Raw genomic sequence first — 13088 nt, 5'->3', positions numbered from 1 at the left:
AAATTCTAGTTTTATTGATGCATGTTATATATTAGTGCTGTATGTTTTAGGTAACATTTTAATGATTCACGTTTTTTAAAATTTTCATTATTAAAATTATGCACGTAAGGATAACTCATGAGTTTTTTTGTTGATTAAATGATATTATGTCCAAATTTATTTAAGGATATTTCATTAAGGTAACTGAAAACGACAAACAATAAAATAGAAAGTTTAAATTCATTTAAGCATATTTCATTAATGTAACTGAAAAGACAAGTAATAAATTAGGCAGTTTTATTCGTTTTAGGATATTTCATAAATGCAACTGAAAAAGACAAGCAAAAAGATAGGGAGTTTAATTAATGAAGTAAGAACATTTTCAAATGGATACTTTTTTTTAATAATATAGAATATAGATAGATAAAATAGGAAGTTTAAATTCATTTAAAAATATTTTATTAATGTAACTGAAAAGACGAGTAATAAATTAGGCAGTTTTATTCGTTTTAGGATATTTCATAAATGCAACTGAAAAAGACAAGCAAAAAGATAGGGAGTTTAATTAATGAAGTAAGAACATTTTCAAATGGATACTTTTTTTTAATAATATAGAATATAGATAGATAAAATAGGAAGTTTAAATTCATTTAAAAATATTTTATTAATGTAACTGAAAAGACGAGTAATAAATTAGGCAGTTTTATTCGTTTTAGGATATTTCATAAATGCAACTGAAAAAGACAAGCAAAAAGATAGGGAGTTTAATTAATGAAGTAAGAACATTTTCAAATGGATACTTTTTTTTAATAATATAGAATATAGATAGATAAAATAGGAAGTTTAAATTCATTTAAAAATATTTTATTAATGTAACTGAAAAGACGAGTAATAAATTAGGCAGTTTTATTCGTTTTATGATATTTCATAAATGCAACTGAGAAAGACAAGCAAAAAAATATAGAATTTAATTAATAAAGTAAGAACATTTTTAAATGAGTACTTTTTTTTTAATAATATAGATATATTATGATTTTTGGTTCACGGATAGACCTACCCGGACGTATATTTACATTCAATGCTAAATATAATAAATATAGAAAGATAGCCACTTGCTCGTACATCCTCAAAGCTCCTCCAGGCTCCATCTATGTAATATGATTGGGGTTTTCACAACATTATCTCATCATGATTCATGTTACCTGACGTGTCGTTCCCATTGGTTACCTGATCACAAAATTTGGACTTTTCTTGTAATGATTTAATAGTCCACTGACTCTTTGGTCGGGTTATGGGCTAGTTCCAGTTTTGCATGTTTTTGGTATATACACGTAATATGATGTTAGGCACACTTTGGTGAAAAGTCTTTATAGTCTTTATTAAAATTATCTCCATCATAATTAACTAATGCAGATACAAATATTCTTATACACGAGCGAGAGAAGAGAAGCCAACGTATTGTTTTTTTTGTCATTGCCTCTTGGGATGTCACAGTGATCACTCATATTTTGTTGTTGTTCTCTTTGAAGCTGCGTAGGCCTTACGTCGAACGCCACTTCCCTCTCCTAACACGCAACTTCATAAAACATTAATACTCTACGCGCGTGTCGGGACGAATCTCCACCTTCCGATCAAAACCAGACAACGGTTTATAGAAAAAGCGTAGATGCGTAGTTACATACGATGATGGGTCCAGGTGATCTTGGGCCACTGGTTTATAAAATGCGGGACAACGTCGAGTGGTACCAAGAATTGACACGTTGTCCTTATAAACCAAACCGACAAAAACAAAAGTCGGAATCTCGGAGATACATGCATATCGCTGGCATTAAAACTTTAAAAGACCAAACCCAATCGCCTAATCAATGTTATTTAACCAATAATCGTGATTAATTAATCAAATTAAGAAATTTCTAAAGATAATGTACTATGTTTTGTCGGTTTAGAAACATAAGATGTTTTTTTTTCTAAAATTACACAATTTAAGAAAATTATAAGTAAGCAAAGCTAAAACACAAGTATATTTATAAATATAGATTTTCGCATTATATTGAATAAATTTAAAATTTACATTTAAAGGTAAGCAGAGAACTTGAGAGAAAGATGTTTATTTTATCTGAACTTTTACTGAAGTTTATTCATTTGAAAAACCTGATTACAATTCTAGCCTTAGCTTCTTTTTTATACAAGTGAAAAGAACAATCTGGATACGTCACAGCTGTCTTGACAGCTCATTCACCTTCACCTAGGAGAGCATCAAATCGGTTGCACAAGAGGAGGTGTGTAGCTGGTTGTGCCGTACGTTTGACTTGGCTGATAGCTTTGTTTTGTCTTGTTGTTTTGGTGACCGTTGAAGAAACCAAAGGCGTAATGGGTCTGTCGTGAGAAGAGCCCAATGTATTTTTTCTTTCTGGCCCTTTGGGTCTAATACCCCTGCTCAAACTCAAGGTGGGTGGAAACTCAACACCAAGTTTGTATCGCAAGTTATAGAAGCTATGTTGAGGAAGAGACTTTGTAAACACGTCTACCAGTTGCTGAGCTGCAGGAATGTATTTAACTACCAGAGACTCGTCTGCTACCTTTTCACGAGCAAAGTGGTAGTGGGTAGCAAAATGCTTGGACTTGCGATGAAGCACGAGGTTCGCTATTAACTGAACGGCTGAGAGGTTGTCGCACTAAACCTATGCAGCTGTGTGTTGCTTTACGCCAATGCTGTTCAACATACCAACTATCCATTCAAGCTCAGCCGCTGTGTCTGAGAGAGTTCTGTATTCTGCTTCTGTAGACGACCGAGCCACTGAGTCTTGTTTCTTTGCCGACCATGATATCAAGTTGGAACCGAGAAAGGTGCAGAAGCCTTCTGTGAAACGTCTTGTGTCCTGACACCCGGCCCAATCACTGTCACAGTAGGCCCTGAGCTGTGAGTTCGTATCAGACTCGAGGGAGACTCCCATGTTGATTGTCCCTTTAAGATATCTGAGAATACGTTTCAGTAAGTTGAAATCTGAGACGGTCGGCTCGTGCATCTTCTGGCATACCAAGTTTACTGAGAACTGAATGTCTGGTCGAGTCAACGAGAGATATTGCAGTTTGCCTGCGAGGCTTCTGAAATAGGAGGGATTGTCGAAGAATTTATCTTGGTTTGGGATTCTGTCTAGTTGCAGAGGGAGAGGTGTGGGCATTGGGGGCACAATCAAACATCCCTGTAGCTTGTTACAGATCTGAAGCATATTTTTCTTGATTCAGAAACAGTCCAGTGGCTGTGAAGTGTGCTTGGATGCCGAGGAAGTAACTCAATGGACCCATGTCTTTCATACGAAACTTCTTCTTAAGAGCCTGAAGAAGTTGCTGAATCAAGTCATTGTTGTTGCCTGTCAAGACCATATCATCGACGTAGAGTAGAAGGAAGATAACATATTTTTCCTTCTGATACACGAACAAAGATAGGTTTTTGACATTGCATTTGAAGCCAAACTCAAGAAGAAACGAGATGAACTTGTCAAACCAAGCCCTTGGTGCTTGTTTGAGTCCATAAATTGCTTTGTGAAGAAGACAGACATATTCAGGGTGAGCTTTGTCTTCGAATCCTGGAGGCTGCTTCATGTAGACTGTTTCAGTCAAATCCCCATGTAAGAATGCGTTATTTACATCTAGTTGTCTCATGTACCATCGGTTGACAACAGCAAAGTGAAGAATGATCCTTACTGTTGTTGTTCTTACGACTGGACTGTAAGTCTCCAGAAAGTCGACCCCTTCTTGCTGCTCATTTCCTCTTGCCACTAACCGAGAACGAAGCTTCAGTAGTGTACCATCAACATTGAGCTTTACTTTGTGAACCCAGCCTGATCCTATCGGTTTTACTCCTGAAGGAAGTGGAACAAGGCTCCACATTTCAGTTTCATGACAAGTTGCTATTTCTTCCCCCATTGAACCGTTCCACCCTGGATGATTTAAAGCTTCAGCGATTGTTCTTGGAGGTTGAGGAAGACCTTTGACTGTGAACAGAGCATAGCGTGGGTTTGGTTTCATCACATCAGCTTTGCCTCTGGTCGTCATCTTGTGAGCATTTGCGGGCTGAGGATCAAGAACTACAACTTCTGGAACGTCATGTTGATCATCTTCTGATTCTGAGCTGCTTTCAGAAGATGATGAATGTTGTTGTACATTAGCATGCACTGTTGGTGTGGCTGCAGGTTGTGACACTGGAACCGGGACAATAACTGTATGTCCAACATCTTCATGTTGTGTGGGCTCATCAACAGCAGACTGTGCAGATTGAGTGGCTGATTTATACTGCAGGCGCCAAGCACATCTAAGTGGTGAAGTTGTAGACGGTAAGAGATGTTTGTAGACATCGGTATAGGGAAGTCTTGTTTCATCAAATAGAACGTGTCTATTGATGTAAACACGGCCAGTGGGTGGGTGATAGCAGCGGTAGCCTTTGTACATTTCGTTGTAGCCGACAAAGACACATAAGAGAGACTTTGGATCAAACTTGTTCTCTGCATGTGGTCGAAGATACGGGTAGCAAGCAGAGCCAAAGATTCGGAGTGCAGTGTAGACAGGAGGTTTTCCATTCAACAGCTCAAACGGACTTACCATCTTGTCATTGACTGAGGAAGGCAGCAGGTTACTGAGAAAGGAAGCTGTATAGAAGGCTTCTACCCACAACTCATAAGGCAGATGTGCTTGATATAACATCAACAGTCCCAGCTCTGTGATGTATCTGTGCCGACGTTCAGCTATTCCGTTTTATTCAGGTGTGTGTGGACATGACACAATGTGTTTTATCCCCGTCGCAGCAAAGTGATCAGTGAGAGAGTTGTTTATGAATTCACCACCACCATCAGACAGAAATATCGCAATCTTCTTGTTGTATTGATTTTCGACTTGTAGTTGAAAGGCTTTGAAGATCGAAAATACTTCGGACTTGTATTTAAGAGGATAAAACCAACAACACCTTGAGTAATTGTCAATGAACACAACATAATATCGAAATCCCTGAACTGAAACAACAGGTGCAGGACCCCAAACATCACAATGTATTCTCTCAAGGACTCTACTTAATCGGAAAACTAAACTAGAAAACGGAAGTTTGCATGTCTTGCCAACTTGACATGCTTCACACAGATGCTGAGACAACTTATTGAAGGAGATAGCTTTAGTTGTAGATAGATGCTTCAGAACTTGATCATTCGGATGTCCTAGTCTCATGTGCCACACTCTGTCTCTTGCTGCTTGTTGTCGTGATGAGTAGAAGACTTGAAACTGAGAGTCATCTAACCGATACAAGCCCTTAGTTTTGCTTCCCTGGCTGAGCACTTTATTGGTTCTCTTGTCCTTAACACACACAGTTGTAGCATCAAAGGTAAACTCACATGGATAATCATCGGTAAGTTTGGACACATACAGCAGTGATTTTGTTATTTCAGGACATACAAGCACATCAAGGAGAGGAAGGGTACCTGATCCTGAAGAGATCGAAGCAGAACCAACGTGTGTTATGGGCTGGAAGTCACCATTGCCAACCATGACTTGGTCACCACCGTTGTAGTCATGAACATCATCAAGGTGTTGAGCTGAGCTCGTCACATGATGAGACGATCCGCTGTCAGGGTACCATTCTGTGCCACTAGTTCTCTGGTTTGTTGCTGTGGTGAGAACGTTAGCTTGTGGGGGAGGGTCGTTGATCGCAAAGCTATCATCAAATCTCCAGTGACACTTGTATGCTGCATGACCGTACTTGCCGCAGATTTGACAAGTGGGGCGTTGATTGTTGTAGCCGCTGGAGTTTCTGTTAGCAGTTTGACCAAACTGCTGTGGGAACCCTCTTCCTTGTGTAGAGTACGAACCGCGTCTTCTGTAACCTCCACGATTCTGTCCTCGACCACGTCCAGAGTATCCTCCTCGGTTCACATAGTAAGCTTGATGTGGTGTTACTTCAGGAACTTGTTCATAGGACTGCAGCTTGTCGTCAAAACCAGTGAGCTTGTGAACAACATCTTCAAGGCAAGGACCTGGAGGCGTGTCCATGGAGTGTTCTATCACAATGCAGACAGCTTCATATTCTTTGCCTAAACCGTTAAGAACTCCATAGATCTTCTCATTCTCGGTAAGAGGAGATCCTATTGAATCTAACTGGTCACAGAGAGACTTTATCTCAGATAGATAAGTCGCCATGGTTTTATTGCCTTTCTTCATGGGCTGAACACGTCTGTGAAGGTCCATCTTTCGTGACGCCGAGACACGATTGTACTTCTTTGCTAACGTCATCCATACATCATGAGAGGTGTGAAGACCATAAACTGTCTTCAAAGCATCTTCAGATAGAGTACCATAAAGCCACACAAGGATGAGCTGGTCCTTCTGGATCCATTTGTTGAACTCCGGATTCACCGCCTGTGTTTCTTCTTCTCCGTTGCGAACGGTGATTGTCGGAGCAGGACGTGGCTGATCTCCGGTGACATAACCCAAAAGCGCTTGGCTTGAAAGGAACTGCTCGAACTGAAGCTTCCAAATGAGGTAGTTTCCTTCTTTGAGCTTCAAGGTAACAACATGAGTGAGAGTGAGAGCTGTAATAGCGACGGTGTCTTGATTCCCATTCATCGTTTGTGCTCTGATACCATAAAGGTAAGCAGAGAACTTGAGAGAAAAATGTTTATTTTATCTGAACTTTTACTGAAGTTTATTCATTTGAAAAACCTGATTAAAACTCTAGCCTTAGCTTCTCTTTTATACAAGTGAAAAGAACAATCTGGATACGTCACAGCTGTCTTGACAGCTCATTCACCTTCACCTAGGAGAGCATCAAATCGGTTGCGCAAGAGGAGGTGTGTAGCTGGCTGTGCCGTACGTTTGACTTGGCTGATAGCTTTGTTTTGTCTTGTTGTTTTGGTGACCGTTGAAAAAACCAAAGGCGTAATGGGCCTGTCGTGAGAAGAGCCCAATGTATTCTTTCTTTCTGACCTTTTGGGTCTAATAACACTAACTGAAAAAACTATAATCTGACAGTGTGTGAAGTAATTTAACTTTAGAAAAATCATATTATAGATTAAAGTTATACATAAAGTTTTATAGTCTACACAAATAAAATAAAATAAATTTTAACATATACTCCCTCTGTTTTTTAATGTTGCATATTCTAGATTTTTCACATATTTTAATAAAACACATTAAATTTGCATATTTTTTGTGTTTATCTTTGTTTCATAATTTTAAACCAATAACAATTCAGTAAATGCAGTTAAGTTTTTTGAAATTTGCAATTAGTTAATAAAACATGTCTTGAAAATGTAAAAAATTGATCTTTTTAAAACAATTTTTTTTCCTAAAATATGTAATATTAAGGAACAGAGGGAGTATATACTAAAAGTGTGTGGGTGTAGGCCAGCACAGAATTGAAATGAGTAGACACTGGATTTATAAGAATAGAACTCCACAATCCACAAAACTCGATGTTGTTTTCTTTCAACCATGTAAATCATGTAAAATGAGTTTCCTTAAACTTTAAAGATTAGTAAGGATTTTCGTTTCCAATCTATTCCAATTAAATATCAGATAAATGAACGAAAAGAGTATTACATTAAAACATTTATGCTGGTGAGGAAAACGATATCATGGTGGAGAATTTTATAGAGTATTTGGAGTAAATGGAGAAAATAAATGTATAAAGGTGAGGAGGGAGAGAGAGCCGTAGAAATTTGTAACAAGAGTATGATTGGCTGCTTCCTTGACCTAATGTAGGACACGTGTGGCCCTACTATCTGTGGTACTATGCGTTCCCTCATAAAGTTTTTTAAATTGGGATATGGAGCCCACCTCGAGGAGAAAGAGCCAGCACGCGTGGAGTCCATGTCAACACTGTACATCCGTCAACTCTACAGCTCCCATTTACTCTTGTTTTTCATGAGTTAGTTTGATAAATGAATAGGTTTTTTAAGTTGGAATTGCAAAAGTGAGAAACCTAAAGTTCAAATTAGAAAATGGATATAAAGCAAAATGCTATGCATATTTGATATCGATTTTGACTCTCTCTTGGAGATTCCTACACAAATTATATTTTTTTTTTGTCAAGACATAAATTCTATATAATGATCGTTTGTTTTGAAGTTTAAAACAAAAACTTTCAGTTCAACAAAAAAAAACTTTAAAGTATGCTATTTTTTTTTTAAAAAATCTCAAGTAAGATTAAATTCAATGGTACAATTTGATGAACCCGTTAACTTTGGCCATTTCAATTGTCTTGTGAGACCACATCTCGCATAAATTTAAGCTGCTAAAGTATATTATTAATGTTTTAGATCTTAATATTAAAATATTGAATTAGGAAATAAATAGAAAACTAAGGTCGCAATTATGATTTACTAGGTGTGGGCTCGCAACTTGTGTGAGCTAATATATATTATTAATATTTTTTACTATTATACTAGGTGTGGGTTCGCACTTTGTGGGAGCTAATATATATTTTAATAATTTTAATTTAATATTATTTTTATATTTATGTTAATCTAATTAATTAGATATAAATATTATTTTGTGTTTTTTCTGTCGTTTTAACCAAATTTCAATTGCTTATTGTATGAATTTTTTTCTTATTATTTATATATGATTCTTCTATTTAGAAATTGAATCTCAATTTAACAGAGTTTTTCTTAATATTAAAGAGTCTAATTTTTTAAAAAAATTGGTTTACGTGCAAATGTACTCAATATGAAAAAAAAATCTTTATTTTATTAGTATATGTTCTTGGCCGCTTAGAAAAAAGGAGAAAACTAGAATAAAGAAATCAGATACTTGGTTTGCATACCAAGATCCAATGAGTATATTAACATGTATCACTAAATATTATAAAATTTTATTTGGTGTCATGTCATGTCATAAAAATAGAACAATATTAATTAAATTAAACTCCGAAAATTTTACATTGTGTCACGAATAGTCAATTCTAACTTGGTTAAAGATCTTTCTTCTGTATTGAGATATTTCAAAGGTTCAACATTCACAAATAATATCTAAAACACAAAAGAAGAACTCGTGAACAAATATATTATAAATAAGACACATCAATAAAAACAAAATATGATACATAAAATATACCGACTAAAAAATTATTTTCATATTGACGTCCCTCAATTTCTTTAAATTCTTTGAAATCATTATTTGTTGACTCTTTTTAAAAATCATCACAATTTGTGTAGAAATTTATCTTAAAAAGTAGAGGAGTTTTTTTATATTTTATGGTATAATCATTGAAAGTGAAATTATGCAGAATAAAACAATCCCGTTGTGATTACATATATAGAAATTTACCAAAAACTAGTCGCCAAAAGAACATTTTTCAATAGAAGCATGCGTCCTAGTTCCCTACAAATTAAATTTCAAATAAGTGACTAACACCAAATCATATAATTAATGTGAATCAAAAATGAAATAAATTAATATATTTACAACGACATCAATACCAATTCAATTGAAACAAATTTTGACTTTTTTATGATTCGACAGTATCAACACTTTTACTCTAATTTTATAGTAATTTTTAGCCGACTCAATAACTCTAATAAAAAAAGTGAAATGAAGTTTTGTAAATTTTGTGTGTATTTTCCATCAAATGTATGATGAGAATATATACTATCATAGCATAGAGTTGGCAAATAATTATAATACGTTATTAAGATAAATACTAAGATAAAGTCGGCATCATAATTCTTTGTATTAGAATTTACATACTACTATAACTATAATACAACATATATTAAGATACATATCACTTACACATTATCTATATTATCATTAAATTATAAAATATAATAAAAGATAGATTATGTTCCACATCCAGTAACAAATATGATTTAAAATTACCAGTAACAACTATGATTTTAAAACAGAATTAATAAATTAATTACTTAGCTAAAAAGTAATAATAATTTAATGACTACGCTATAACCTAATAAAAATATGAGAAATAAGTAAAAGTAACTAAAATCATGGAGAACATGACATATAAGAAATATCAAAATAATTATATATATGGTTACAAATTTCATAGTTATATTATTTAAATTAATAAATTATTGACTCAGAAAAATATCAATAAATTAGTGACTCAGCTTAAATCTAATTAAAATATGATAAATAAGCAAAATTACCTAAAATCATGGAAAACATGACAAATAAGCAAAATTATTCAATAGCTATAATACAATAAAAATATGACAAATAATCAAAATTAACTAATATCGTGCATATCATGACACATAAGCAATATTAAAATAATTATACATATAGTTACAAATTTCATAGTTATATTATTTAAATTAATAAATTATTGACTCATCTAAAAAATATTAATAAATTAATGGCTCAGCTTAAACTAATTAAAACATGATAAATAAGCAAAATTACCAAAAATAATGGAAATCATGACAAATAAGCAAAATCAATTCATAAATTAATTACTTAGCTATAAACTAATAATAATTTAATGACTATGCTATAACCTAATAAAAATATGACAAATAAGCAAAAGTAACTAAAATCATGAAAATCATGACACATAAAAAATATCAAATAATTATATATATGGTTACAAATTTCATAGTTATATTATTTAAATTAATAAATTATTGACTCAGAAAAAACTATTAATAAATTAATGACTCAGCTTAAACATAACTAAAAATATGACAAATAAACAAAATTACCTAAAATCATGGAAAGCATGACAAATAAACAAAATTATTGACTAAGCTATAACATAATAAAAATATGACAAATAAACAAAATTAACTAATATCATGGAGATCATCACGCATAAGCAATATCAAAATAATTATATATCTAGTTACAAATTTCATATTTATATTATTTAAATTAATAAATTATTAACTTAGCTAAAAAAATATTAATAAAATGCAAAATGACCTAAAATATGCTAATGATGAAAACATGACAAATATGCAAAATGACCTAAAATGACAACATGTCAAATATGCAAAATGACCTAAAATCAAGGAAAACATGACAAATAAGCAAAATCACTTCATAAATAATGGTATAGATTTATTTTATGCTAATGTATTTAATTAGATATAAATATTGTTTTGTGTGTTTTTGGTCTTTATTAACCAAATCTCAATTGTTTACTGTGTGAAAATATTTTTCTTATTGTTTATACATGAATCTTTTATCTGGAAATTGAATCCCAAGTTTTGTTTTAATATTAAAAAGTCTAGTTTTAAAAAATTTGGCTTAACTGTAAGCGTACTCAATATGAATGAACAAATCTTTAATTTAGTAGTACAGTTCTTGGCCATGTAGAACTATGCAGAAAACTTGAATAAAACTCAATAATACATATCACTGTAATTTTCAGGATTGGTTTAAAGAAATATGATACTTGGTTTGCATACCAAGAATGTGCATGTTAAACATGAATAACTAAATATTAAAAATTTAAATAAGTGTCATGTCATAAAAACAAAACAATATTAAATTAAACTCTAAATAAAATTCACATTGTGTCACGAATAGTAATTAATTCTAACTTAATTAAACATTTACATGTTGCAATGATATATTTTAAACGTTCAACATTCACAACTTCGCCAATAATATCTAAAACACAAAACATTAGAAAGAAGAACTTTTGAACAAACATATCATAAATTGATTACATCAATAAAAATAAAATATGATATAGAAAATTCACCGACTAAACATTCTTTTTCATATTGACGTCCCAATATTTCTTTAAATTCCATGAAATAATTATTTTTTAACTCTTTTGAAAAATCATCGCAAGGTATGATTTTGGTTGTTCTATAGAAATTTATCTTAAAAAGCAGAGGAGGCCTTTTATATTTTATGGTCTAATCACCAGAAGTGAAATTATGAAGAATAAAATAATCTCCTTGACATAACTTAGATCAGAAATTACCAAAAGACAAGTTGCCAAAAGAACATTTATCAATAGAAGCATGAGTCCGTAGTTCCCTAAAAAAATAAATTTTAAAATAATTAACTAACACCAAATTGTATAATTAATGTGATTCAATAATGAAATAAATTAATATTTATGAGGGTATCAACCAACATCAGTTGAAACAAATTTTGATTTTTTCATGATTCTAAAGTATCAACACCTTTACTCTAATTTTATAGCAATATTTAGCCAGCTCATTATCTTCAATAAGAAAAAGTGAAACATGTTTCTTTTTTCAAAAGACAATATTTGAAGTGTTTCATATTATTTAAAAATTAAATTTTGTAAATTTTATGTGTATTTTCCATCAAACGTATGAGGAGAATATATATAGTCATAACATATAGTCGGCAAATTATAATAATAGATTAAGGGATCACTAAAAGGTCATTTACTTGATTTTGATATAACACTTTATCTATTTTTCAACTCCCATCAAACCAAAGGCTTAAAGTGACAATTAGGTTAAACTGACTCGTCTAATTAAACATCAAAGTCAAATCAACTTTATTGGTTACATATTAAGAATCAAAAGTATCAAATAAAATCGCGTTTTAGCATAAATTATTACGATAATTTTGTAGGATCTTCTGTTTATATCTTAACATGCATCATTAAAATTGTCTAGTACTCACTCCGTTTCTAAATAATAGACTTTTTAGTATTTTCACACATATTAAGAAAACACATTAAACTATCCTAATAAATGTATCGTTTTCTGTACTTTTCAATTTTTAATAATTTTTAACCAATAGTAATTTAATAAAGTCAATTAATTTTCTTGAAGTTTACAATTTTATCATAGAAAACAGAAAAAATACATCTTTCTGAAACAAATTTTTTTTTTAAAAAGTCTATCATTAAAGAACGGAAGGAATAATATATTTTGATCGCTTTTATTATATTTGAAAAGTTACTTTTAACATTATTAACATCGTACGTATACATGTGGATGGGACTTCAGTTTTGCAGTCCCTTGAAAGAAAATATATACTTTTGCTAATTTTAAAAAATGGAGTTTGAAACCAAAAATATATAACTTGTTATAAGATAAACTTTGAAATGATCCTCCACTCCTTTACCAACTCAAGCACTATGATCATCTACTCATCAAGCACTATGATCA

At 32.4% G+C, this 13088-nt stretch overlaps 1 protein-coding gene across 1 annotated transcript; it reads right to left on the bottom strand.

Moving 5' to 3' along the window:
- Positions 1 to 2660: 2660 nt before the first annotated feature.
- Positions 2661 to 3161, bottom strand: LOC106338010 (uncharacterized mitochondrial protein AtMg00810-like). Its single transcript, XM_013777087.1, has one exon. It carries the CDS (start codon positions 3159 to 3161, stop codon positions 2661 to 2663), a length of 501 nt encoding a protein of 166 aa, XP_013632541.1.
- Positions 3162 to 13088: the final 9927 nt, after the last annotated feature.

This window comes from Brassica oleracea, chromosome C4 (assembly GCF_000695525.1).
Source record: "Brassica oleracea var. oleracea cultivar TO1000 chromosome C4, BOL, whole genome shotgun sequence".
Lineage (NCBI taxonomy): Eukaryota > Viridiplantae > Streptophyta > Magnoliopsida > Brassicales > Brassicaceae > Brassica > Brassica oleracea.
This window is presented reverse-complemented; position numbering and strand designations above follow the sequence as displayed.

What these genes read in the sequence shown, in the direction of transcription:
- LOC106338010 (XM_013777087.1), bottom strand. Translation starts at nt 3,161, where the DNA reads ATGCCCACACCTCTCCCTCTGCAACTAGACAGAATCCCAAACCAAGAT.